We start from the raw sequence: 23,450 nt of genomic DNA on the forward strand, positions 1-23,450 counted from the left end.
TAAACTTACTTGCACATTGAGTTTTCCGATGGCATGCTCCAGTCCTCTTGACAAGTCATCACAGGCCAGCTCGAATTGGTCATGCGAAACCTTACGCGTAAGCAGACGAAGGTCAGCCTTTTCAGCCATGGCTTCGACCATGTCTTCGCGATCTAGTTTTATAGTCTTTAACAACTCTATTTGTTCTAGCAGTGCCTGAAAAGATTAAAAAAACCAAAAACTCAACAAGAATCAAGATGCAGAGCGTTAATGCTAAGCTTGCTTGGCAGGTATCAGCAAGTTTACCAAATTTTAACGATAAAAATGAGTAAGTAGGATTTTTTAATCGTCACACGTACTCCAACGTTAAGGCGAACATTGCATGAATGTCACCACCTATTCGACATCGACAACAGCAATCTAAGGCAGGTTTGTACGACAAAAATTCGCACGAATTTGGGATGATCGCGTGATCTATTACGATGACGCCAAGTTCGGCAGATTTAAGATCTATCATAAGATTATAATCGTTATTAGAGAACATAATATCACTATGATATCGTAAGAAATCGAAAATCTAACATTCATGTGGTATTGTCGATCTTCTTTTTCAGCGGCTAGCTGAAGCGCTGTTTCATGCACTTGTTTCAACTGTTCTTGCATCTCTTGCACGGTTTGGAAAAGTGTCATCAATCCTGTGTTCACAATAAATATTTACGTATCTACCATGTTGTCATAGGTATATTATTATCATTTTAATTTTTTAAGGCAGATATTTTGTCCTTACCCTGCAAATCTTTTATGAGATCCGGAGATAATTTTCCTAGTGAAAATTCCTGCGTTAAAGCATTAACTTGCTTCATTAAGTACTCCAATTGGTCTTGGAAAGAGGTAATCTGTAATTTTACAATTTTGATAGTTAGAATTAATTTAAATAAATACTTACTAGAAATCCAGGAACATGCTAGAGCGAAGAAGAGTACCTACCTAGCGTATAGATCTTTTTTTTTACCTGATCTTGTATAACACCATCATTTTTGCCAATGCTGTCACAGCATTCTTTGAGACGTTTTTCCAGATCATTGATCCTCTCCATGAGACCAGTCGTCATTACTGAGAAGGATTGACGTGGATATTCGGATTTTCGGTGTTCTACAAGATAATAATTTCGTAGTAAAATCTAAAATGAAACTATTGCATCTATCCATTGCTTGTAGTAGGTGGGTAACGATAGTACAATATAATATGACGGAACGGGATAACTTATAGAAATGGAATGGAGATAATAACTCTTTACGTATAGAAATTAGCCAATAATTATAACTTATGATCTCACTGATCCAATTGGATAGATGAAAAGAAACTTAGAAAGTCCTAGTTTCCAGGAGGGCTTAAACTATCGTGGCGCACGCAGTTACAGTCAATGCCCATAAAAGTTTATGGATACAGATTGCAATGAACGCGCTGTACATAATGTACCTGGTAGTGATGGCGGTGGTAGTGGAGCCAGAGCCCCAGGAGTTGGTGGAGGTAGCTGTGACGGTGGCGGTGGTGGTATAGAATCTGTAGTCAAATTTTGTAAAGTAAATACATAGTAAACTAAGAAAATAAAAATAACTTCCAGTAAGAATAATAAAATTGTGCATTACGTATCATTCTTTAGCTCAATTTATAATCTTTAGGTATTATATCACGTTAAATCATAAATGTATGTACTTCCGCTGGTAGGGAAAGGCTTGGAGTTCATACCTAATCCAGTTTGTAAATCCGATAAAGCCGTATAGAAAGAGTTGGTCAAATTGTCCAGGTCGCCACGTATACGGTCCAAAGTAGTAGTTACGGCTGTCAATTCTTCTCTGGTTGCCGGTTGGTTCTGGTCTGGTACCGAGGGTGCTCCAGGTGCACCCGGCGCCACTGGTGCCGGGAATGCTCCCGGTGCACCCGGCGCCACTGATGCCGAGGGTGCTCTAGGTGCACTCGGCGACACTGGTGCCGGGGGTGCTCCAGGTGCACCTGGCGCCACTGATGCCGGAGGTGCACCTGGTGCCACTGATGTTGGGGGTGCCCCAGGTGCACCTGGCGCCACTGATGCCGGGGGTTCTCCAGGTGCACCCGGCCCCACTGGTGCCGGAGGTGCGATGGCAGATGGTCTGCAAATTAATTCGTCTAAGGAGCTTCCGAGACGGTCAAGAGGCTTTATGTCAAGCACGGAGATTTGTTTTGCTTTATCAAGCTGCTTGATGCGAGCTTGATGCGCCCGTCAAGCGGCTTGATCAAGCAAACGGCACTTTTCTCATACCTCGAACACTGTCCGAACGTCCGTCGTCGTCATGTCAAGCAAAAATATAAAATCGCATCAATCACGCGTCATGCACGTAAACGCTTGACTCAAGCATCAAGCAAACTTTTTAACGGTCAAAATGCTTGACTCAAGCAAAAATCTACGTGCTTGAAGTTACTCTCTTTAGTGTCCAGGTATAGATTATTTCCTTAAATAACGATCTACTGCTTCCTTGGTCTAGTGGCAAGCTTCAGCTACGGATTGTGAGATCTGGGATCGAGTCCTGGGTAGGGCCGACAAAGTTATGGTGTCAGAAGAACATGATTTTATTATACTTAGAAATCATAAACACCATAGTAGGTATTATGGCAACTCCCTGCCAGACAGCCACAATGTTTAAAAGTTTTAGCGTGTCTGGCAGGGGGTTGCCACGACACACCGACACTAGTAGCAATGCATGACGTGATTTCTAATCTATTCTAAATAAAATATTAAAAAATAGACTTTATACTTTGATGTTAGATTTTTACACCTTTAATAATAAAATTGTTATCTCCCAAAGCCACCATGATCCAAACAAACATCCAAACAAACGTTCCTCCCAGTGCTGGCTTTCTCTCTATCTATACTAAGAATGAGACTTAGGTGTACTTACTGTACTTATTGTCTACTGTACTTGTTATCTATAGTAAAACCTTCCTGAAAGTATGTAAATTACGATAGTGAAAAATACATAATAATAAGTACGTACGTACCTAACTTCAGTTTTGAAGCGGGTTAAAACAGGATCCACATTAGATCTTATTATGACGTATTTAATGGCAATGTAACATTTAAAGTAAAAAATATTAAACCCAATCCAGCTTACGCTACGTCAGGTCGGCGTTGCATTGCGTCCTGTAAAGCGCTCGTGTCTGCAATGAGGTCTTGCACCAACGAGCTCAGCTTGGCGAGGCCAGTTTCAGCTGCCGCCAGGCGAGAAGATACGTTCAGAGAAGTCCACATATCGGTTATGGCTTTCAGGTTGGTTTGCGATCTGTCAAGAACATGAAATGAATTAATTAGCTCAATGACGCTACGTTAAGGATAGGAGCTTTTAAGGATATTCAAATAGTTAAGGTCCAAGAAAAACTTGTAGAAGTTTCGCCACATCTTTTTCATTTACTTTATGAGTGCCCCGGCCCTTGACATGGACTTTTATGTAACTATACATATTATGTAATAATTAATTATATATGTATATTATTATATTATGTGTAGTACAATTTTGGTAGTTACCTATTTTTTTCATTAGTGAGTCTATTATTTTATGCGAGACGTACAAAAAAACTGGTTATGCAGTGTACCTATGCACGCATGTTTTATGCTGGCAATAGTACAAATACAATTATAAATACATACGTATAGTACGCGACATGGCAATCGGGGAGGGAACGCCCCGCACACCCGCACAGCCCCCGCTAAAACGGTGCGGGCGAACGCGGGTGACGTACGGGTGTGCGGAGCGTCTCCCCGCCTCATACCCCGATTGCCATTTCAACCTGTCGCGGACTATACATTCATAGGAACAAATCCAGAACTAAATTTCATATTGAAGACGGATATTGCTACTTTTATCTACAGCTCCCTTTAAAACACGTATTAGTTATACCATAAGACACGGAATTTCCTAGTTTAGCGATCAGGATTCCAAAGAAATGAACTGTACCTACTGAGTTATTAAATAGAGTAAATCCTACTAATATACGCTTTGTAAATCTGACCCGACGATAGTAGGTATTGGAACGTTTGAAAACAAGTCTACTTTACCCTACCTGACTTCCTCCAGAATTTCATGGTTTTTGGGCATACTGCCGTAGATACGACTCTTGAGATCTTCAACTGTGTTTTCGAGGACGTTGAACCTGCTTAACGTGACCAGGGACAGTTTCTCGGTCGATGTCAACCCCCGGGCAGGCGGTGCCTGTGGCGACGGAGGAGATCGCGTACGGGTAGGACTTGTGGGCACTGCGAAATACGACATCACGAAATGGTCTTTAGGGGTGTTAAAAGTTGTAGTACATACATGCAAGGCGTATGACGCCAGGGGAGTACATCCTCGATGATGAGAGCAATTGGCGTCGCGCAAGGGGGGCAGTGGCGCACGTTTTTTAAAGTCCCCGGAGCCTCTTAATTTATGCACTGAGGATGGCCACCGAGGGGGTTTTAGTGGGCTTTAGTATATTAAGAAGCCCTCTCCCCCCTCCCCATCCCCGGTTAATAAAAAAAGTGGGATTAGGAAGAGAGCTATTTTCCATATCACTGTCCTTGGTGACTTGATATGGTTCCACGAGAGTCCCACTTTTTAAGGGCTGCTTCAATGGCTCTCTTGCAGATGTTGGTTGGTCGACCAGGTCTCCTTTGACCGGCAGGCTGGAACGCAGGTGGAACGCTACTTTCTCTCCTCTCTTCGCAGAACATGCCCGACCTAATTTAGTAGTCTGAATTTGACCTTCCTCAGCGTATCGGAGAACACGTTAAGCTATCCGGTTCCAGTTATTATCACTAAGGTGTAAGATTCTAAAACAAATTCGACCAAGGTTTTGCTGAAAAAAAAAAGCTAAGTCTGTGTAAAAATCAAATGTTACTAAAATTAAGTACATAGATACCTGGTGATTCTGATCTCCTCCTTCGTTCCACTGTAACAGAAGGGGTCCGATTAGGATTAATTTCAAAGGTATTTTGATAAATCAAAACCGTACATACGTAGGCACTTTTCATACAAAACCTCGAATATGCGGACTTTATGAGGTTGAATTCTCTGTGTACGTAGGTAGACGTTCGTAGGTACGTACTATACGTAGGTGTAATGCTCACCAACTAATATCGTTTCTTGCTCCGTTTTAGAAGCTTGTGGTTGGACTAGAAAATAAAATAATTAATTAATAATAATAATTTATCTGAGCAACAACTGAATAATTAGGTAGGTCTAAATATCCTGTATGTTAAAAAATTTGAACTTACGTAGCTCCTCCCTCTTTGTATGATCCTAAAATTAAAATAAAATATTATGTCAATTTGGAAATACTGTTTTAATACAATATACTTATTGAAGATAAAGCGGCGATAACCTAGTGGTTAAAAGTTTATAACGTCGGCCTCCTGATCGGAGGGTCCGAGGTTCCCGGGCACGTACCTCTAACTTTTCGGATCACTTGAAGGAAAACATCGTAAGGAAATCTGCATGCCTGAAAGTTGTCACATAATGTTCTCAAATGTTTGTGAAGTCTGTCAATCCGAACTTGGCCAGCGTGGTGGACTATGGCCAAACCCTTCTCATTCTGAGAGGCGACTCGTTCTCAGTAGTGACCCGGCGCGGTGATGGGCTGCTCATGATGATGATGATAAAATGGTTTCATACTGATTCCTCCGTGTCAACGATGTACTCGCTGACTGCTATGGTCAGTGCGTTCTCCCGGCCAACGGGCAGTGTGGCGACGCTACCGCGCAGTTCCACGTTCTTGCCAAGCACTCGCAACTGTTGCGCGAGGCAGTGCAACACTGTTTGAAGCATACCAAAGTCCACAACACCGATCTGGAGAACATAAGCCAAAACAGCCTCAAAATCTAGAAAATATTCCCCAAGAAACTTTTGGTAATATTTAGGGTTCCGTATCCAAAGGGTGCCAACGGGACTCTAAGTCTATTACTAAGCCTCCGCTGTCCGTCCGGCCGTCCGTTTGTCTGTCAGCAGGATGTATCTCGTGAACCGTAATAGTAGAGAGTTTAAATTTTCATGGAATGTGTATTTCTGTTGCAGCTAAAGCAACAATCTTCTATATAAATACTTAAAAAAAATGATCGCGAAATGTTTGTACGCGTATATTTTCGGAACAACTGCACTAAATTGGTTAATTTTTTTTTGTTGTGTTTGTAGTTGTTAGGACAAAGTTAGTATGAAAGAAAATTTTTGGAAAACCACAGGAAAAGACAGTTACCGCAGGACGCGCGGGCGAAGTCGCGGGAAACAGCTGGTTAACAATAAAAACTTCAAAATAGCTGCCATGAAAATTAAGAAAAAATAAAAAATGTCTTTTCTTGTACAATGGTACGAAAATACATGGTCCTTCGTGTGCGTGTTTGACTCGCACTTGGCCAATTTTTATAAGCTGGACAGACAGTTTAATTAATATACCTTATCACCACCATCAAGTAAAATGGTGGATGCATTAACTGTCGTGGTGATGATGTCGAAGTGTTGTCGGCCTCCTATAGTTGGGGACTCGGGACTCCGGAGTTCGATCCCGGGTACGCAAATTGCACCTCTAACTTTTCGGAGTTATGAGTATTTTAAGCAATTAATTATCACTTTCTTTAACGTTGAAGGAAAACATCGTGAGGAAACCTGTATGCCTGAGAGTTCTCAGAGGTTAAAATCCACACTGGGTCAGTGTGGCAGACTATGGTCTAAACCCTTCTCATTCTGAGTATAGAGACCCGGGCTCAGTAGCGGACCGGCGCGGCGATAGGTTGATCATGAGATGATGATATTTTTGGAAGTATGATTGTCAAATTAATTTTAGCTTACATCAGGAGTTCCGATTGCAAGATCAATCATCTCACTGATATTCAGTAAAACAGCTGCTTCTTCTGTAACAAATTGATTAGATATTAAAATTTCTGCCGAATTTCAAGTAGTTAGGTAGCTATGCATCTACCTAAGCTTTCGTGGTTATGTGATGTAGTGAGTGGTATTTCGCTCCTTTATATACCAGATTTCAGGTTGTATCTTATACATGGACGGAAGTGTCGTACCTAACACCGATTTTACTATTGTTGACTTACCGTTCATTTTAGTTTTGTTATTAAGAGCCATCCTCTATTGTCCAAAAGAATATCAAATACAAACTAAAGCGAATCTAAAATAATTAACACAATATTCCTCAAAACTCATAACATTTTAGAGCATTGTTTATAAACTGCAAACATCAACTTGACATTGACAAAAATAAAAATGTTTTTTTTATTCGTCGAGGTTTTTTAGGGTAAGTATTTTGAAGTTTTTTTGTTCCAAACATGGACCTAAGCAAGATATTAAACCAGTAAAAAGTTGTACAGTTTTATGTTATCTAGAGTATTTTGGGTTTCAACTCTTCAATCAGTCTTGATTTCGCGTGAAATACCTACTTAAAATCTGGGCAGATGAGTTGAGGAGGAGAGACCCGAAATTTAATGATAACTGATAAGATGCTTAGGTAGTTACCTACGTGCTACTAGGAACCCGCCAACATCAATAATCTGGATAGCTGCACGTCTTAAATCCATCCTTGGGTCCTAAGAATCAATCCTGCCAAAATCAATCTTTTGTTCATGAAACGCCGTATTTTGCAATTTTTACGTCTAGTGGAATCGCATCGTATAATTAAATGTGCCCTGCTATGTAGTTAATAGGTACTTTTACTTGAATCATCTGTCTTTACTCGATATATCTTCATTTGTTTAACCTTACAATCTATGCTATTCAAGCTGGTGAACATGCCAAGCGATAGCCTCGACTCTAAATACGGACTCCGGACTCAGTTTATAAACTGCCAGTGCCAAGACCAAATGAAAGTAAAAGCATTAAGAGTTGCGAGGACCACCCGAAGCTTTCCAGTCCACCTGCCTCTGAACATCCTGTTTGCTTTATGTAACTCCTTTATTTATGAATATGGCTTTTTTATTTTTATTTTTTATTAACAAATTGACAATTGCGTTCATGTTTGCGTAGTTGGTACATAGATATTGCAGAATTTACAGGAAGTCTTTCCGTTAAATATTCTCATTTCAATCCAATCTCTTCGCCATAAAATTAGGTCGACGTTGGTTAATGTATAGACTTATACAAAATTCGCGTGCAACTGACCTAGATTCATATTTGGATTTTGTCGACATATTCATACTGCACAACTACTAATATAATTTTATTGTGTATATAATATTTATATGCAAATATCTTGATGATGATGATGATTGTTGAGTTCTTTTATTTTCTGCTTTTAAGCACGAAGCGTGCACAGAGAGACAGACATAACTTAAAAATATAAAGTATTTATACCTACTTACTGCTTTGGGCTCTATATCGATAATAAAGCTTCCTCCGATTAAAGTTTTCAATAAGTAGGTAGGTACACATAATATATTTCATGCACAGGAATCGTTTAGTTACAGTTTTATTAAACCTACTAGTTACCTACCTAAATATAGATTTGATAAGCACCAGTACCTCGATTAATAATACCTATTATCTTTCTAACTTGGAGCTTGGACAAAATGCGAAAGCTTTTTTAGTTTAGAATAAAAAGAATAATATTTTGTCTTTATCTAATCCTTCATCAAAATCACTTAGATAATTGTTATAGTTATAGTTTTTTTTTTAAAGAATACTAGCCAAGTTTATCGTTCTGACTAATATTCCCCTTTTCCCTCCAATTAAGCGTAAAGCTTGTGCTAGGAGTAGGTTAGTAAAGTCCTAAGTAAAGTAGTAGGTAATTAATTGCTTGTCATGAGTGTTGAGACACGTTTTGTGCGGAATCAAGTTCCCTATCTGTTCTTGCTGCGTAACCGACTTCAACTCAGTTATCTACGAGAAAAGTGCTGTTTGTTTTATATTTTGATTCTTGATAAGTAATTCCTGAAATAATCCCTAATGGGCCTATTTGCGATTCGATATTTACACGTTTTTAGATGTAGGTTGGAACCTGGAGTGAGACTAGAGGTTATTCGATTAAAATATTGAAATTTGAAATGGTGATCCGAAATCCTAATACATAAATCATAATAGTATAGTAGAGTAGATACATTACGCAAATGCTACAAAAATTAGATATCTAAAAGGCTGAAAGTCCTAAGATGTTGGCGTGTGCCACAAAGATTCTAAGATGAATTTATACTACAGAATCACCAAAGGATAATCCCATGGTAGCTGAACAGTGAAAAGTTGCCCTAACAGCTCAAACCAAAATTGTAAACAAACCGACGAGTTTCTTTACTTTGTATCCATAAATATTGACGTAGGACGTAGGTTGGAGGTACACCGAGATAAACCATGGAAACAACGGGTAATTGAATCGAATATGTGCGCTGTAACGATGAGTTGATTTCACTGAAATTGAGATATAATACAAGCACGCTGGAAAAGGTGAATGCCATAAAATAGAATATATTTTTATTCAAGTAAGCTTTTACAAGTGCTTTTGAATCGTCAACTAGTTTAATTTATTGCTGGTTCGGAAAGCCGTTCCTATCGAGAAGAACCAGCAAGAGACTCACCGGTTGCTCTTTTCAAGTGATCAATTTACATTATTACCATACTGTACAAGCAGTTACAGCCTCGTGCATTGCTGGAGCTATTTCACCTTCTTAGGAGTTGAATTTTAAAAAATCCTTTCTTACCGGATGCCTACGTCATAGTAGCTATCTGCATGCCTAGCACGATCCGTCCAGTAGTTTGAGCTGTGCGTTGATAGATTAGTCAGTTCGTCAGTCACCTTTTCCTTTTATATATTTAGAGATATTACACTCATTTCCACTTTTCCGAGGCGGAGCGTAGAAGTTGCGAGCTTATTACGGTTCCTAGTTTGCCTGTCGTAGAAAATGACAGTTATTTTTTGTGCCGATTCGAAGCGTTCACCGAGTGTACCAGGGATTAAAATTAACACTTTTTGTTAAATGGTCTTCGTGTTGAAAGTTGAAACTATGTCTCATCAAGTCATCACTCATTTAGTTCCGAGTAAGAACGCTCACATGACGCTCACTGCTGCTATCAGCACCAAAATAGCCAAAATAAAGTTGATAAAAAAACAGGTCGGCGATTGCAAGTCCACCGTACTATAGTAATAGTAGAGGTCAGTACCTAGTTGGTTTGTATCGGTGATTACAGCTGGAGCGCTAAAATTTCCTTGTTTATTCTGTTTATTATCACCAATGCGTCAGTTCTTCCATGGAGTTAAATAGTTTCTTCCCTCGGTGAAGGCGAAATCTATAGACCGCATCGCTCCCACCACAGCAATTTCCGAGATGTTGAATGATAGATAATGTATCCAAATTATAGCTTGTGGCGTGTGAACGGTTCGTACAGTGTTTTATGTTGGTTGCAATGCGTGAGAGAGAGAGAGTGTTTAAAATATAAACTTAAAACCAAACTGGATCAGTTATATTCGGCTATCCATTTCCATTTTGATGACAATGTGGTTCGTTAGTTTTAGGTAAAAGGAGCTCTGGATTTCAGTGCAAAGGATGCATAAGCATGGATAGATAGTAGATACTGTACTTTCCTTCAGCCACTAATACGAGTACCTACCAAGAACTGCGAACGAATAAAGAAGTCTAAGAAGGAAACCCTAACAAATTGACAAGTAGAGTGAAGTAGCTCGACCTAAACCACTCTGTGGTCTGTCTGTCTTTCTGTCTGTCTGTCTGTCCGCGTGTCACAAGTCTCTAGTTCCAGTTCGTGATTGACAGACCTGAAATTTTAGTGTTTGGTGTAGAACGTTAAACTAAACTAGTTCGGAATTAGTATTATGCAGTATTCAAACAACAATTCATAAAGCAGTTTATATGCTGGCTGTGACCAAAACAAATGAACATTTTTTGGGTTTTTCTTTCACGGGTTGTGCGATGTCTAGCTCGGAAACGAAATATTTCATACACCCAAAATGTGTATGAAGTATTTAATGTTTAATATCTTAAATATCTAAAATAGTATCTCGTTCATAATTATGAACCCTAAAAGAGCGAGGCTAGACTCGCACTTGGCCGGTTTTTATGTGATGCATGAACGTTTAAAATTTAAAGCAAAGTGGATCAGTCTGTGCAGGTATTCAATTCGATGTCAATGTGGCTGTATAAACGAATATCCGTGTACGGCGTACCTGGGAGGCTGTGTACGTAAGTGCTGTTTGGTTTTGGTTCCTATTTCGGCGAAATATCAGGATCCCATTTTTTTAAAAGGCAGGTGACCGGTCGAGCGAGCGGGATAGTTGCCTCCTCTGAGTACGAAAGCTCGCGAGTCGGGAATTTCGAGTCGAGAATCGAGATACAGTCTCGCGGTGGCACGGATAGCGGCCGACCGCTTTGCTTACGCGTCCCGATTATTGTTCATTCAAGTCGAACGTCAGTAACTTTACGCATAACATCGTCAATATATTTTATGTTTTGTTCTTTATACTTCTCTTCTTGATTTCATTATCAAGGATTTTATAAATTAGTTAATGTTTCGAGTTTAATTTGAATGTTTTAATTTTGCGTCTTTAAAATAGTGAAAGCATCGAGTGCATGCGAGTGCCGAATCCTGTTGCACCTTCTCTGGTGGTGAGTATTTTTTACAAAAACTTTTAGGATGACTCCTGTAGGCTGATGTTTCATAACATGACTATAGATTTGTTTAGTTTGTACCTTTGTTGCGCTTTGCCAAGGTGTGATAGATGACTTCACCTTATCTCTTCTAATGAATAGATAAGATTTTATCTAAATAAACCTACTTACTTAGTTCTTAGGTAATTATAGTTTTTTTGTAGTAAAGCTAAAACAGTGGCTAGAAGATTGCGGATCTTTTAATTTATAGTGTAATAAAATAAAAACATCCTAATTTTTTAAAGAAACGTTTTTAGGTTATAATCTAACTTTTTAAAACTACCTTCATTTATTTCCAAAGGTACCGTTGACTTGCGTTGATTTTATTAATTCTCATTGTATAACCACTATGCCGTTAATTAGCGGAAATTAACATGGTAGATAAAAGGCTCTCCGTTTTGGGATTTTCACACTCATACAAAGACCAAAATATGGTTATGGTCAAATTTGGCATAATTTAACAGATTGCATTCCAATTAGGTAGGTATTGTTAAAAAAATGGTGTTTGCGTTTACAGACCGACATTTAAGTATATTATACCTACCTACCTATTATACTGTACACGGCAGACACAAAGTTGGGCGGTGTGGTGGCTATTCCATCATCTTGCATAATTATTGTGTCCACTGCTGGACGACATAACTTCTCCTTATTACACGACTGCTAAAAGACGAGTGTTTTACTTTTTAGTGTTCAACTGTTCATGTAGGTAAGGCATGTAGTATTAAGTAGGTACCTACCAGCTGCCTATGTGAGTTTTTATTCCACCATAACTTCTGATCGCATGAACAGATTTGGATGTATCGCGGACTACAGAAATTTCAAACCCAATAGGGGTTTGAAATTTCTGTAGTCCGCGCGGACAAAGTCGCGAGCATAAGCTAGTTATAAAATAAAGAGTAGATTTGTATAGTTTCAGTATTTTTATTTTCTAAAATAAGACAATCTTATTAAATTCCACTATGCCCCATGTCGAAATGCCATGGCGGAGCAGGGTCCGACAAAGGGCACAATGGGCTCGATTGAATGACAATAGAGCTCACGGTCCAGTGCACGCACCATGAAATAAAAACCGGTCAACTCCAACCCGCAATTGAATTTTATTTTTGCTTTCTAGCCACCAAACCTGTAAAGCGAAATGCTCGTTCGAAAATTAAAATCTCCTATCTACTTACATCACTATTAAATAAACATCCAAACATGACTGTCCATATTGTGTCACATTGTAGTGTTGTGAAAAGTTTGACAGACGTTGGGGTTCCAAGGTGCTGGAATGGCGATCTCGCACCGAAAAGCGCAGCGTTGGAAAACCCCACTAGGACCTAGGTGGACAGACGAAATCAAACGAGCCGCAGGTAACCGCTTGCACCCAGGCGGAGCAAGACCCTGGCGTTTGGAAGTTCCCCTGAGACGTATGTCCAGCCGTGGACGTCTATCGGTTGATGATGATAATGATGATGATGAATATACAGACACATGCACTTTTTGATATTAATATGGTATATAAATAATATCTATCCCGGCTGTACTCACGTGTCTATAATCACGTATTTATAATGGAAATCACTCACGGTAGTTTAAACGCTAAAATATGGTATAATGGTACTTATATGTTTTAATAGCTGAGCGACTTCTTCCACGTGGATTTTGGTTTTTTGAAAATCGCGTGCGAACTGTTTGATTTTCCGGAATTTTCGTCTCCAGTATGTAAGTAGTAAGCATAATTTCATCAAAATAGTTTGAGTGGATGGGCGGTGAAATGCTAGCAGACTGAGAGACACAGTTATACATTTATAAATGTAAGTAATTTATTTATACATATTAGCAAAACGTCTTCGTCGATTTTAAAAGCCTCTTTTGGTGATTTGAACTTGATTTGAATATAAGGAAACAGAAAGCTTGGTCCAAACCACCGTAACAATTATTTATTAATACTTAATGATTTTTGGAGACGAAAGTACGAAGAAAGGACATAGCACAGTGATTAAGATACTTTCTATCTTTCTGACGAATCCCATTTTCCTGACACACTTAACTTACACGATATGATTTAGAAAATTCCCATATTAATTATACATACAATAAGTCTATTAGTATTTAAATTAATTGGCATCTATAAATAGACGCAAAGTGCGTCTGCATGCGATATTTTCGCATAAATACATTGACAATGTTTTCCAGACGACTTAATTTTTAAACATGTTTTTAGTCTTTCTCTATTCAAACGCTTTCGGAAACTGGGCCCATCAGGATATATTTAAGAGGGGTTTATTGTAGCGCGCGCCAAACAAACGTAGTTTGGCTCTCATTGAAATACTAACCAATCAACATCAATAAAATTTTATAAAACGTTCTAGGAAAAAATATATCTGCTTTTCCAGATTTCCGTTTAAAATATCCAGTTTCAAAGTGTAACTTTGAAACTGGATATTTTAAACGATCTCAAGAATTTACATACAGTAGGTACCCGGCAGAAAAATTGTGTATCGACCTTTAGAACAAGATAGCGGTTTCGAAGAGCATTGTCTCTGTCGTTGAGACCGACAAAACGCCACATAGTTATGAGTGACAGTGACATATACAATGCTCTACGAAGCCGAAACCTCTTTCTAAAGGTCGATGTGCAATATTTCCTGCTGTACAAATCTTTAAACCGCGTAACCAGGATTTTTTGAAACCAGGATTTTTTTTGGAAATCTAGCAAACCACAGACATACCTAGATGTTATATTTAGAACGTTTCTAACAAAATTACATCGAGTTCAAATGACAACCAAACTGCGTTTGTAAGTAAATTGTATGGAGCGAGTGACGGATAGTGGCACGCCTTGTCTCTCTCGCGTGTACCTATCTAACAGATGGTTTTCTGTCATTTTCACTTTTGTTTGGCGTAGAAAGTTGAAGTCATCTGAAAAATATACAGTCTGTAGGTATGTACCTAGTCTGGACGCGGTATTTTTGCATTTGACCGTTACATCTAATGAAAAAAAAACGGTATTTTGTAACACACATGGGTACGATATTCAAGTTTTTAAATAGTATTTGCTTTGTGACATAGGAAAGGGTAATCTAACTTATTAATGTAGAGTCCGAGGCGCAAAACAATTTTAAAACAATCTCCGCTAAAGCTCTAGTTTCCTAGGATAGCGGTTTAAACTTTTAAAGCTACCTACGGATAATTAAGAGCGTTATTAATACAAATTCTCATCTAAATTAGTAGATACTTAGGTAGTTACTAGTTACCTTTTTAAAGTGTAGGAAATATCAGAACGAGAAACTATTTACCTACCTAATACCTTATAATACGAAACGTCATAATCTGTTAAATAGATGGGCCGTGAAAAGCTAGCAGACAGAAAGACAGACAGACACACTTTCGCATTTATAGTAATTAGTTTATAATACTAATAGTACAGATTATTCTTTTCGAAGCAAACTATTAAATATTACGAAGTCACTAATCATTTCAAGAAATCGACTAATAGGTTAAGTCCTACTTAAGACTAGATTCTACAATTCTACACTCAGGAAGATTTTTACTTTCTTTGCATACAATTCATCCGGAATTGAATTGACCTTCATTGCGATAATATTTATTAATTTATGTTTGTTTTGACCTACTTTTCATTCTAGATTGCTTGTCATGGTCTTTTTAGCTTATCTAACGATGTAAACGAGAGTGAATTTCAAAATAAATTCTGCCTACTTAGAATCTATATACCTAGGTACCTAATATATAATCACAGTATATGATACAAGAAAATTATGATAGGCAAACTAAAAACCGTAATAGGATATGCGACCAGGCGTTGGAGGAAAGTCCGAAAGTCGTTTGTGGGAATGAGTGTAATATTTTACAACAAAATGTCGCAATCAATTTTAAACTTGCCTTTACACAAGTTTAAGAAATCTATTAAAAGTATGCTTAGTATGAAAAAATTTGAAATATTACACAATCGAACGCCATGAATAAAGACTGTGGATTTGACTCGCATTTATGGTTCCTATGAAAAATCTGGAAATCTGTCTGCCTTAACTGTATACTTTTAGCCAAAGACTATTTTTTAGCAGAAATCAGGATGAATTAATGTTGAGCAAAAGCAAAATAGTCGGCCTCAATGGCAATGGCCGGGTGAACCTTTTTGCTATTCCACGCAATTCACAAGGACTTGTGGACTTGAAAAGTCAATATGAATAAGTGACTGCACATCTCTTATGTACATAATTCAATGTTTGAGGAACGAATTGATGTTTTATATAGAAAATACGAGGCGTAGGTATCTCGCGATATAAAACACTTGTACTACACGATGGAAATAAAATTATTATTATACATACATACTTAAATGCTTTAAGCTCGAGATTAGTTAATATTGTTGCATTGATTTGTACTTTTGTGGTTTTATGATAGTATCTATCAAGTTACTTAACACGCTTATATGTAATGAAATACTTTAAAATACCAGATTAAGTTTGTAAAAATATATAGTGGCCCTCAGTCATCCTCAGTTAGCAAAAACAGGGCAACTTAGCAGTCGCCTTAATTAGGTAATGGATGTCCGTAGGTAATTATGTCTTTTAGCGTTTAAACTTACCGTGAGTGATTTCCATTATAAATAATATCTATCCCGGCTGTACTCACGTGTCTAGTCGACGTTAGCCCGACTAGTTTCGAACCCATCCGGGGTCCTTTTTCAAGGGAGTCAGTTCACATAATATTCTTAATCGTCATAAAACCGTCGGCAATAATCAAAAATGTATGTTCCTTTTCATTGTCTTCTTGAAACAATGTACTTTAATGAGACGTAAAGAGGTCTTTAAGCCGTTAAACAGGTGTCGGCGTTGAGCAAAGGGAACATAGAAAAAAAAACAGTAAGAAATTACAGTTCCATTCATCTGTACTTACAAAATTCTCGGAAGCGAAACAATATTGTATGGTTATGTTATGACATGAAGATAAGGGATCAGTGAGTAAAATACATACATATTATATGCTACGTAAGACCCTGATACTAAGTAGTGGTTAAGACGTCCGCCTCCTGAGGTGGGGGTTTGATCCCGGGCACGCACCTCTAACTTTTCGGAGCTATGTGTGTTTTAAGCATTGCAATATCACTTGCTTTAACGGGGAAGAATATTGTGAGGAAACCTGCATGCCTGAGAGTTTTCCATAATGTTCTCAAAAGTGTGTGAAGTCTACCAATCCGCACTTGGCCAGCGTGGCATACTTCTCATTCTGAGATGAAACTCGTGCTCAGTAGAGGACCGGAGTGGCGATGGGTTAAGCATGATAATGATGATGATTGTATTTATCATCATTATCATGCTCAAACTAAAACTGAGCACTAAAACCAAGCTAATTCATCTTAAGGTAAGCAGTCTCTGTGACCTGCACGCCACTGCATATGAGGCTATAAGTAATTTATTATGATGGCTATAACGACCCAATTGATAAGGTACTTACAGGCTAAATTATTTTTTAACAGGCCTTATAATCTTCCAAGTCTATTTCTAACTCTATTGTCTGCCATCGCTAATAGTTATACAAACTAACAATAACGAGAGTTATCATTTCGTCGATGCGTCAATGCTAAGAGAGGCTAAGAGCGTTTTTCTGCGTATCTACGAAGAAATGAATGCACACTTTCATGAATGCATAATGGGCAACATTTCTCACGAAAAACCGTGAAGTATGGTCCAGGTACAGCCAAGTTTTTAACCGTAACTTGAAGGGGCTCTCGCCCTCTTTTTATGACGCCTCGGAGCGCCTGCGGCGGGGGCTACAAAAGGAATCAAAAGAAGTTATGAATGACTGGCGTTCTTTATCTTCCGTTCATTATAAAGCGACGTTAAAATCCGGAGATACTTATGGTGACAATTGACAATTATTATTATAAGTGTGCGGCAGAAAACAATAGTTTATTCGTCTCACTTCATGGCACAGTAAATACCGTGGCGTAATTAAAGTTCCATCCTTACGGATTTGGTCACCACTTACCAGATAATCTTACTAAAATAATGTACACCTACGAGGCCGAATGTACATCGGCCTTTAGAATGACATTTCGGCTTTGTCTAGTCTGTCACTCATATGACGTTATGTCGGTCTCAACGAATGAGACAGTGCTCTACAAATTTGCTATCTCCTTCTAAAGGTCGATGTACATTACTTTCGACCGCATACTGTAAGAACTAGTCTCTAAGAAGTTATTAAGTACCTTACTTACCTTAATATTAGTTTTGCTGCATTCAGTGCTCCAATTTTTATTTTTAGGGTTCTGTACCCTAGGGATGCCATGCCAATGTGGGACCCTATAAGCCTGCGCTGTCCATCAATCCATCTGTCAGCGGGCTGTCTCAAGAAAGTAGAATATCTATCATTTTTCAGAAATCCCCAAACTTGTGAAATCGTACCTAAGCACTTTATATTTATGTACCGAGGTAGTTAGGTATAGGCATTTGCTATTCTTAGACGGAAACTATTCTCATTAGATTTTTTTTCATGATGGTAGGTAATATTTAAGTCAACCCCAAACCTAAAATAATCTTATCTCTATACTATCAAATCGATCGGCATATCTTACATTTTAATCATATACTTATGTGGTTTTTTATTTCCCTACCAGTGCTTGCCAGGAATGCAGGAGTATGACGTGGGCGTCTGTTTATTTTTTTAAATCACAGACTACGGAGAGTGATCGTAGAATATCTACCTTACATATTATCATACAGATGCCGCGTTAACTCGTCGCGTGTCAGCGCAATCGTTTTTGTTTATATAAAGTTCAAAATTAAAACCCGACTACGGTCCTCTTAATATACGCTGAATTATAGTAAAATTGTACTTCTGTCGCTTGGTATATTATAATATTGTATTATATTCATATTTATGAACTTAGTATTTTTTCTTCTTTCATATTTTGACATCCCACTCGATACAATAGCAAAAAAAAATTTGGAGGCCCTCACTTTTTTGGATGTTACATCCGTCAGGACAATCTTGTTCGTAAAAAACGTAACCTATGTCACCCGGACCATAACAACGAATCAATTGACACCTCATTTATCAAAATCGACCCAGTAGTTTAGCCACTACAGTGGAACACACATACTTAAATGCAAACCTACATACATGCATAGACTGCCAAAATAATAACCCTTCCTTTTGGCTTTGCCGTAGTCGGGTAATAAGAAAAGGATGGAAAGACTACATTATTATATTGATAAAATAGAGTAGGTGCTTACCTATGTATCAAAACCCCGCTCTTTACCTATACAAATTTTAATAACCCAATAGAAAATTAGGTGTCTTGAGCGTTATAAAAGCGTAAAAAATGAATGTGACGTTCCGTGGACAGGTCTGTAAACGGAACCCTTCATGTGCGAGGCCGACTCGCACTTGTTCTGCTTGGACGATCTAACCTAAGGACGCGCCTCGCATGATTATTCCCCTCTGTCAATAGTAATGGATTTTTAATCCACTGCGTTTATAAACACTGTTTGCGGAATCGATTTTGTCATTGTCAGAATCGTTTTCGATGTGTGACGACGTCTTACACGCTGGGTGAAAAATGCCTGTTTGTGCCGTTAGTGAGTGCAAGAACAAATCAAACACATCAAATTTACAAAAAGATGGAATTTCATTTCATAAGTAAGTATTTTTGGTGTAATAAACGCTTTCTATAAATTAAATTACATAAATTATTATAATAAAATAACAATCGAGAACTTTACCGATTCAGTAATTGAGTACGTAATAATTCGGTAGAAACGAGTCACACTCCTCACGAGACTATATTTTGTTTTTTCTAAACAATTGCAACCCTCGATATATACAAATTAGGTTAAAATTTGAATACGCGTGAACAGCATGAAATTACGTAGTAGTAAAAATAACACTAGTCTCGTGGGAAGTGCGGTATACTATAGACGGAGAGCCAGCGCTCAAAAAACTGTTTGAATTTACTAAGGCTAATTTTTTGCGCATACTGACCAGCTCTGTCCCCATATTCTGCTGACTAACCATTACAACTTTTATTTATATGCAATATACAAGTTATATAACAATTTTCAGCCTTAGTAAATTAATTTTATTACCTCGCAGGTACGACACCTTTGATAGCGCACCTGAGTCACTGTTCTCAGGTTCACTTGACTGACCGCAGTATGTTTGTGTACGCAACCATTCTAATGAACTATATAAAAATTAGCCTTAGTAAATTCAAACAGTATTTTGGGTCCTGGCTCTCCGTCTATAGTATACCGCACTCCCCACGAGACTATAGTGTTATTTTTACAAAAAATTTCAGTATTAGATTTAATTGCATAGGACATAAGGTTCGATTTTTAAGAATCATGTGATAGTGATTGCGGTTCGATTATCGATATCGATGAAAACATTTTCTTTATTATTAACGACTAAATTACCGTCTTCAAGTCAAGTAAATAATAGTTATTATTAATTACCACAATTTTTTCGCTACCTATACTTGTAATAAAACTAGTCGATTTCTGTGATTTCACGTACTTAATACATTAAAAAAAATATTAAAGCAACGCAATTTTAGTGATAGGGTGTAGAACGCGAAACGGGGTAGGGTGTCTCTGAACTGGGTAATATGTAGCTAAAAGGTGTACCTTTCTCAAGGATGAGGATTAGGTAATAATTTATCATAATCGTTTTATTTTTACAGATTTCGATATTTTTACAGAGAGAATCGCCAAGAATATACATAACATTAACCTAATGGTAAATAATGACGTGTTAAAAATAGAAGAGGCCACCGTGTGTGTTTACTAATTTATTTTCATAGTATCATATCTGTCTTATGGAATTTTGCTGTGGGGTAAAAGCGCCTGCCGCTTATTGAGAAAATTTTTGCATTGCTAATTTGTAAGGGCAATACGTGTAATATTTAATAACTTACATTTAATTTTTTTGGACAAAGAGTACACCATATTGGAATTACCATGTAAACCCAATGCGCAATAAATAAATGATTGATTGGAAAGAAAAAAACATTTTATTGATTGATATACCTACTAATTATGTTTGGTAGGCTTTTGCGCGGTCAGGTTTATTTTGTATTATATAATAATATAAGTCATTAACTTGGACGATCTAACCTAGATTAGAACGTCCAAGGTCATTAATAAGCACATTTTCACTATCGAAATTTTAAATGAAAATTTCGTTATATAAAAAAATACAAAAGATTAAAAATGATATAAAATAAGTAAAAAAGTATGTGCATATTTTTTAAATATATATTTTTCTTATTTTTACGTTGCATTATTAGTTTTTGGGATAATTACCTATTAAGTGAGGTGAATGTATGCAAGAATACGCTACGCTGACCAAACACTGGTTTTAAGTAATTAAATACGAGTAATAAATTCTTACTTCTACTTTTGTTTCTGAAAAACTATCGATATATTTTAAAATATCGATACGGTAGCATCGCAAATCAATTTGACTGTCTTACACTCGTAATGTCTTTGTATGTTGATGTATATAACTTATTAGTGTGCGTAAAATGTAGTAGTGTTGAAGATTTAGATATGTGTGTGTTAATAATGACACAAAACTTTGTTAAGTGAGTGTGTCAAGTTGTCTATGTAGTGTTTCCTCGTCCCGCACCAAAAGTGACAGAAATTTTTATTCGTAATATTAGGCGCGTTACAAGTCCATAGGTTAGATCGTCCAAGTTGTTCTGTTTTTATGTGATCCTGTACATTAGTTTTGTTGTAGTTACCTACTAGTACCTATCTACTATCTACTTCGATGTCTTATCTTATTTATGTCTATGGTAGAGACAAATAAGGTGTGATCCAGGGGGCGCATCCAAATACGGATGCAAAAGATTCCTGTATAATTAATGCATTCTCAGTAATAAAGTCCTCGGCATAGATTAAAATGGTATGATGATAGGCACTTAGTACGTGCTTGGTTAGATGGTTCGATAATAAGAAGTGATGAGCAGATATCTTTCTATTTCTGATTTGGAAACTTGATAAGGTAGCTAAGTAGGTACAGGTTTTAAACCCTGTTTTAATTTTATAAAAAGTATAGTCATAGAGATGTGATCTTCATAATAATGATTAAAACCTCGAGAGCTAATCTTCATTATCTTCAAGCCTTCTTGAGGCTGCGTCTACAATCCATACCTACTAATGTTATAAATGCGAAAGTGTGTCTGTCTGTCTGCTAGCTTTCTCACAGCCCAACAGGTTCATCGATTTTGAAGAAATTTGACACGGAGTTAGCTTACATCCCGCGGAAGGACATCAAATCAAAATCAAAGAGTTCTCACGGGATTTTTAAAAACCCTAAATCCACGCGGACAAAGTCGCGGGCATCATCTTGTATAATATAATATGGAAACGTCGCGTCAATAATGTCACAGGTTTGACTGAAGCCACATAGATGAGAGAAACTGGAGAAACTATTCTCTCATCTGTGACTGAAGCTATTCTCTATTGTCTAAGTACTGATGGCTAAGTACCTACTGGATTTGTATTTGGAGATCAAACTTGTCACATTGGGGCGTGACAATCTGTTATGATAAGTGCAAAGAATTTTTATGTACTACTTCGAAGGATTATTACCTCCTATGTCGATGGATAAGTGTTATGACCACGCATCTGTTTTCACTTTTCATTTATCAAGTGACCACCAACCTCCACCAACGTTCCTGATCAATACACATACTTAATATTTATTATTAGCAGTGGGGAGTAGCTATAGTACACGAGAGGTCAAGATGGCAATCGAGGAGGGAACGCCCTGCACAGTGCACACCCGCACAGCCCTCGCGCTAACCCGGTGCGTGCGAGCGTGCCATCTCGACTGTCGCGGACTATAATAGCTACGTATAAATAAATCAGTACTAAATTATGGATACCCAACTCATTTGCTAATTTCCTGTAGTAGCTACTTATAGTCGTAAGCTCGCTTCACTCAACACTAGGAAACCTCTCTGGGGGTAGGACAGATTTAAAAGAGGACTTAATAAAGAGCTTCCGACTAAATTATTGTTATAATATAATAAAGCTTGAGAGGTTTTGCCTCCTGTTTTTTCAAATGCCTAAATGAGACAAATAAATCTATGAACCTAAATCTATGATTTTATAGTTTTCAGAGTAATTCAGGATCCGAATTCCGAAGGGTGCCAACTGGACCCTATTAGCTGAACGTCTGTTGAACGTTGTCTGTCAGCGGATTGTTAGCTGTATCTCATCAATAGTTATAGGTAGAGAGTTGAAATGTTAACTGAGTGTGTAGGTACCTATTAATTCTATTCGCTATAAAAAACACAATCTGTATCGGTATAATTAAAATTAATTTAAAAAAAAAACAAAATTGAACCCATACAAATTACTACAAATTACATAGTGTTATATCTTGTACGACGCGACGGTACGGAACCCTTCACGTGCGAGTCCGAGTCGAACTTGACCGGTTTTTTATTGAACGACTGCGATCTCACTTGATGGTATTTGGTAGGTAAATGACGTGCAGTTAGTTGAAGCATACAATTAGCTGACTTCTACACGGCATCGTATCGGATCGCTAAGTCAGTCAATTACTTAATTATTAATTGAATTGAATTGAAATTATTAATGATAAAAAATTACTTTCTTTTTTCTGCTAGCAAGGATATAAAATTATCAACAACTCAATTATGTAGTAATTCATCCCTTACTTCTCTATAACAGCTAGGCTGGGCGAGGTACATATGGCTTGAAAAAACCGATAGCCGACCGATACCGAAGACGGTAATTTAGAATTTTATGTAGGTAGCTTTCTTTTTCGCAAA

At 37.7% G+C, this 23,450-nt stretch overlaps 2 protein-coding genes across 4 annotated transcripts in view; one reads left to right on the forward strand and one right to left on the reverse strand.

Annotated features, from left to right (window-relative positions):
• Positions 1 to 23,450, reverse strand: part of LOC117981994 (uncharacterized protein C16orf96-like) — a 72,102-nt gene that overhangs the window by 5,625 nt on the left and 43,027 nt on the right. The window contains exons 1-14 of one of the 3 annotated variants that reach the window (XM_069498204.1): positions 7,507 to 7,524; positions 6,828 to 6,889; positions 5,661 to 5,834; positions 5,264 to 5,288; positions 5,117 to 5,161; positions 4,909 to 4,938; positions 4,075 to 4,267; positions 3,129 to 3,296; positions 1,729 to 2,129; positions 1,459 to 1,542; positions 992 to 1,131; positions 767 to 875; positions 562 to 674; positions 10 to 195 (exon numbers count right to left, since the gene is read on the reverse strand). In XM_069498204.1, the coding sequence (XP_069354305.1) occupies positions 10 to 195; positions 562 to 674; positions 767 to 875; positions 992 to 1,131; positions 1,459 to 1,542; positions 1,729 to 2,129; positions 3,129 to 3,296; positions 4,075 to 4,267; positions 4,909 to 4,938; positions 5,117 to 5,161; positions 5,264 to 5,288; positions 5,661 to 5,834; positions 6,828 to 6,857 (1,698 nt within the window). In that variant the 5' untranslated portion in view covers positions 6,858 to 6,889; positions 7,507 to 7,524. Of the gene's footprint in view, positions 1 to 9; positions 196 to 561; positions 675 to 766; positions 876 to 991; positions 1,132 to 1,458; positions 1,543 to 1,728; positions 2,130 to 3,128; positions 3,297 to 4,074; positions 4,268 to 4,908; positions 4,939 to 5,116; positions 5,162 to 5,263; positions 5,289 to 5,660; positions 5,835 to 6,827; positions 6,890 to 7,084; positions 7,371 to 7,506; positions 7,525 to 23,450 lie in introns of those variants that run through there. The other 2 variants (XM_069498202.1, XM_069498203.1) reach the window with 2 other exon arrangements.
• Positions 11,298 to 23,450, forward strand: part of Sulf1 (Extracellular sulfatase Sulf1) — a 91,948-nt gene continuing 79,795 nt past the window's right edge. Inside the window, exon 1 of the mRNA XM_034985395.2 lies at positions 11,298 to 11,590. The gene's annotated coding sequence lies outside the window, so the exon portion shown is untranslated. The remainder of the gene's footprint in view (positions 11,591 to 23,450) is intronic.

Source organism: Maniola hyperantus, chromosome 4 (assembly GCF_902806685.2).
Source record: "Maniola hyperantus chromosome 4, iAphHyp1.2, whole genome shotgun sequence".
Classification (NCBI taxonomy): Eukaryota; Metazoa; Arthropoda; class Insecta; order Lepidoptera; family Nymphalidae; genus Maniola; species Maniola hyperantus.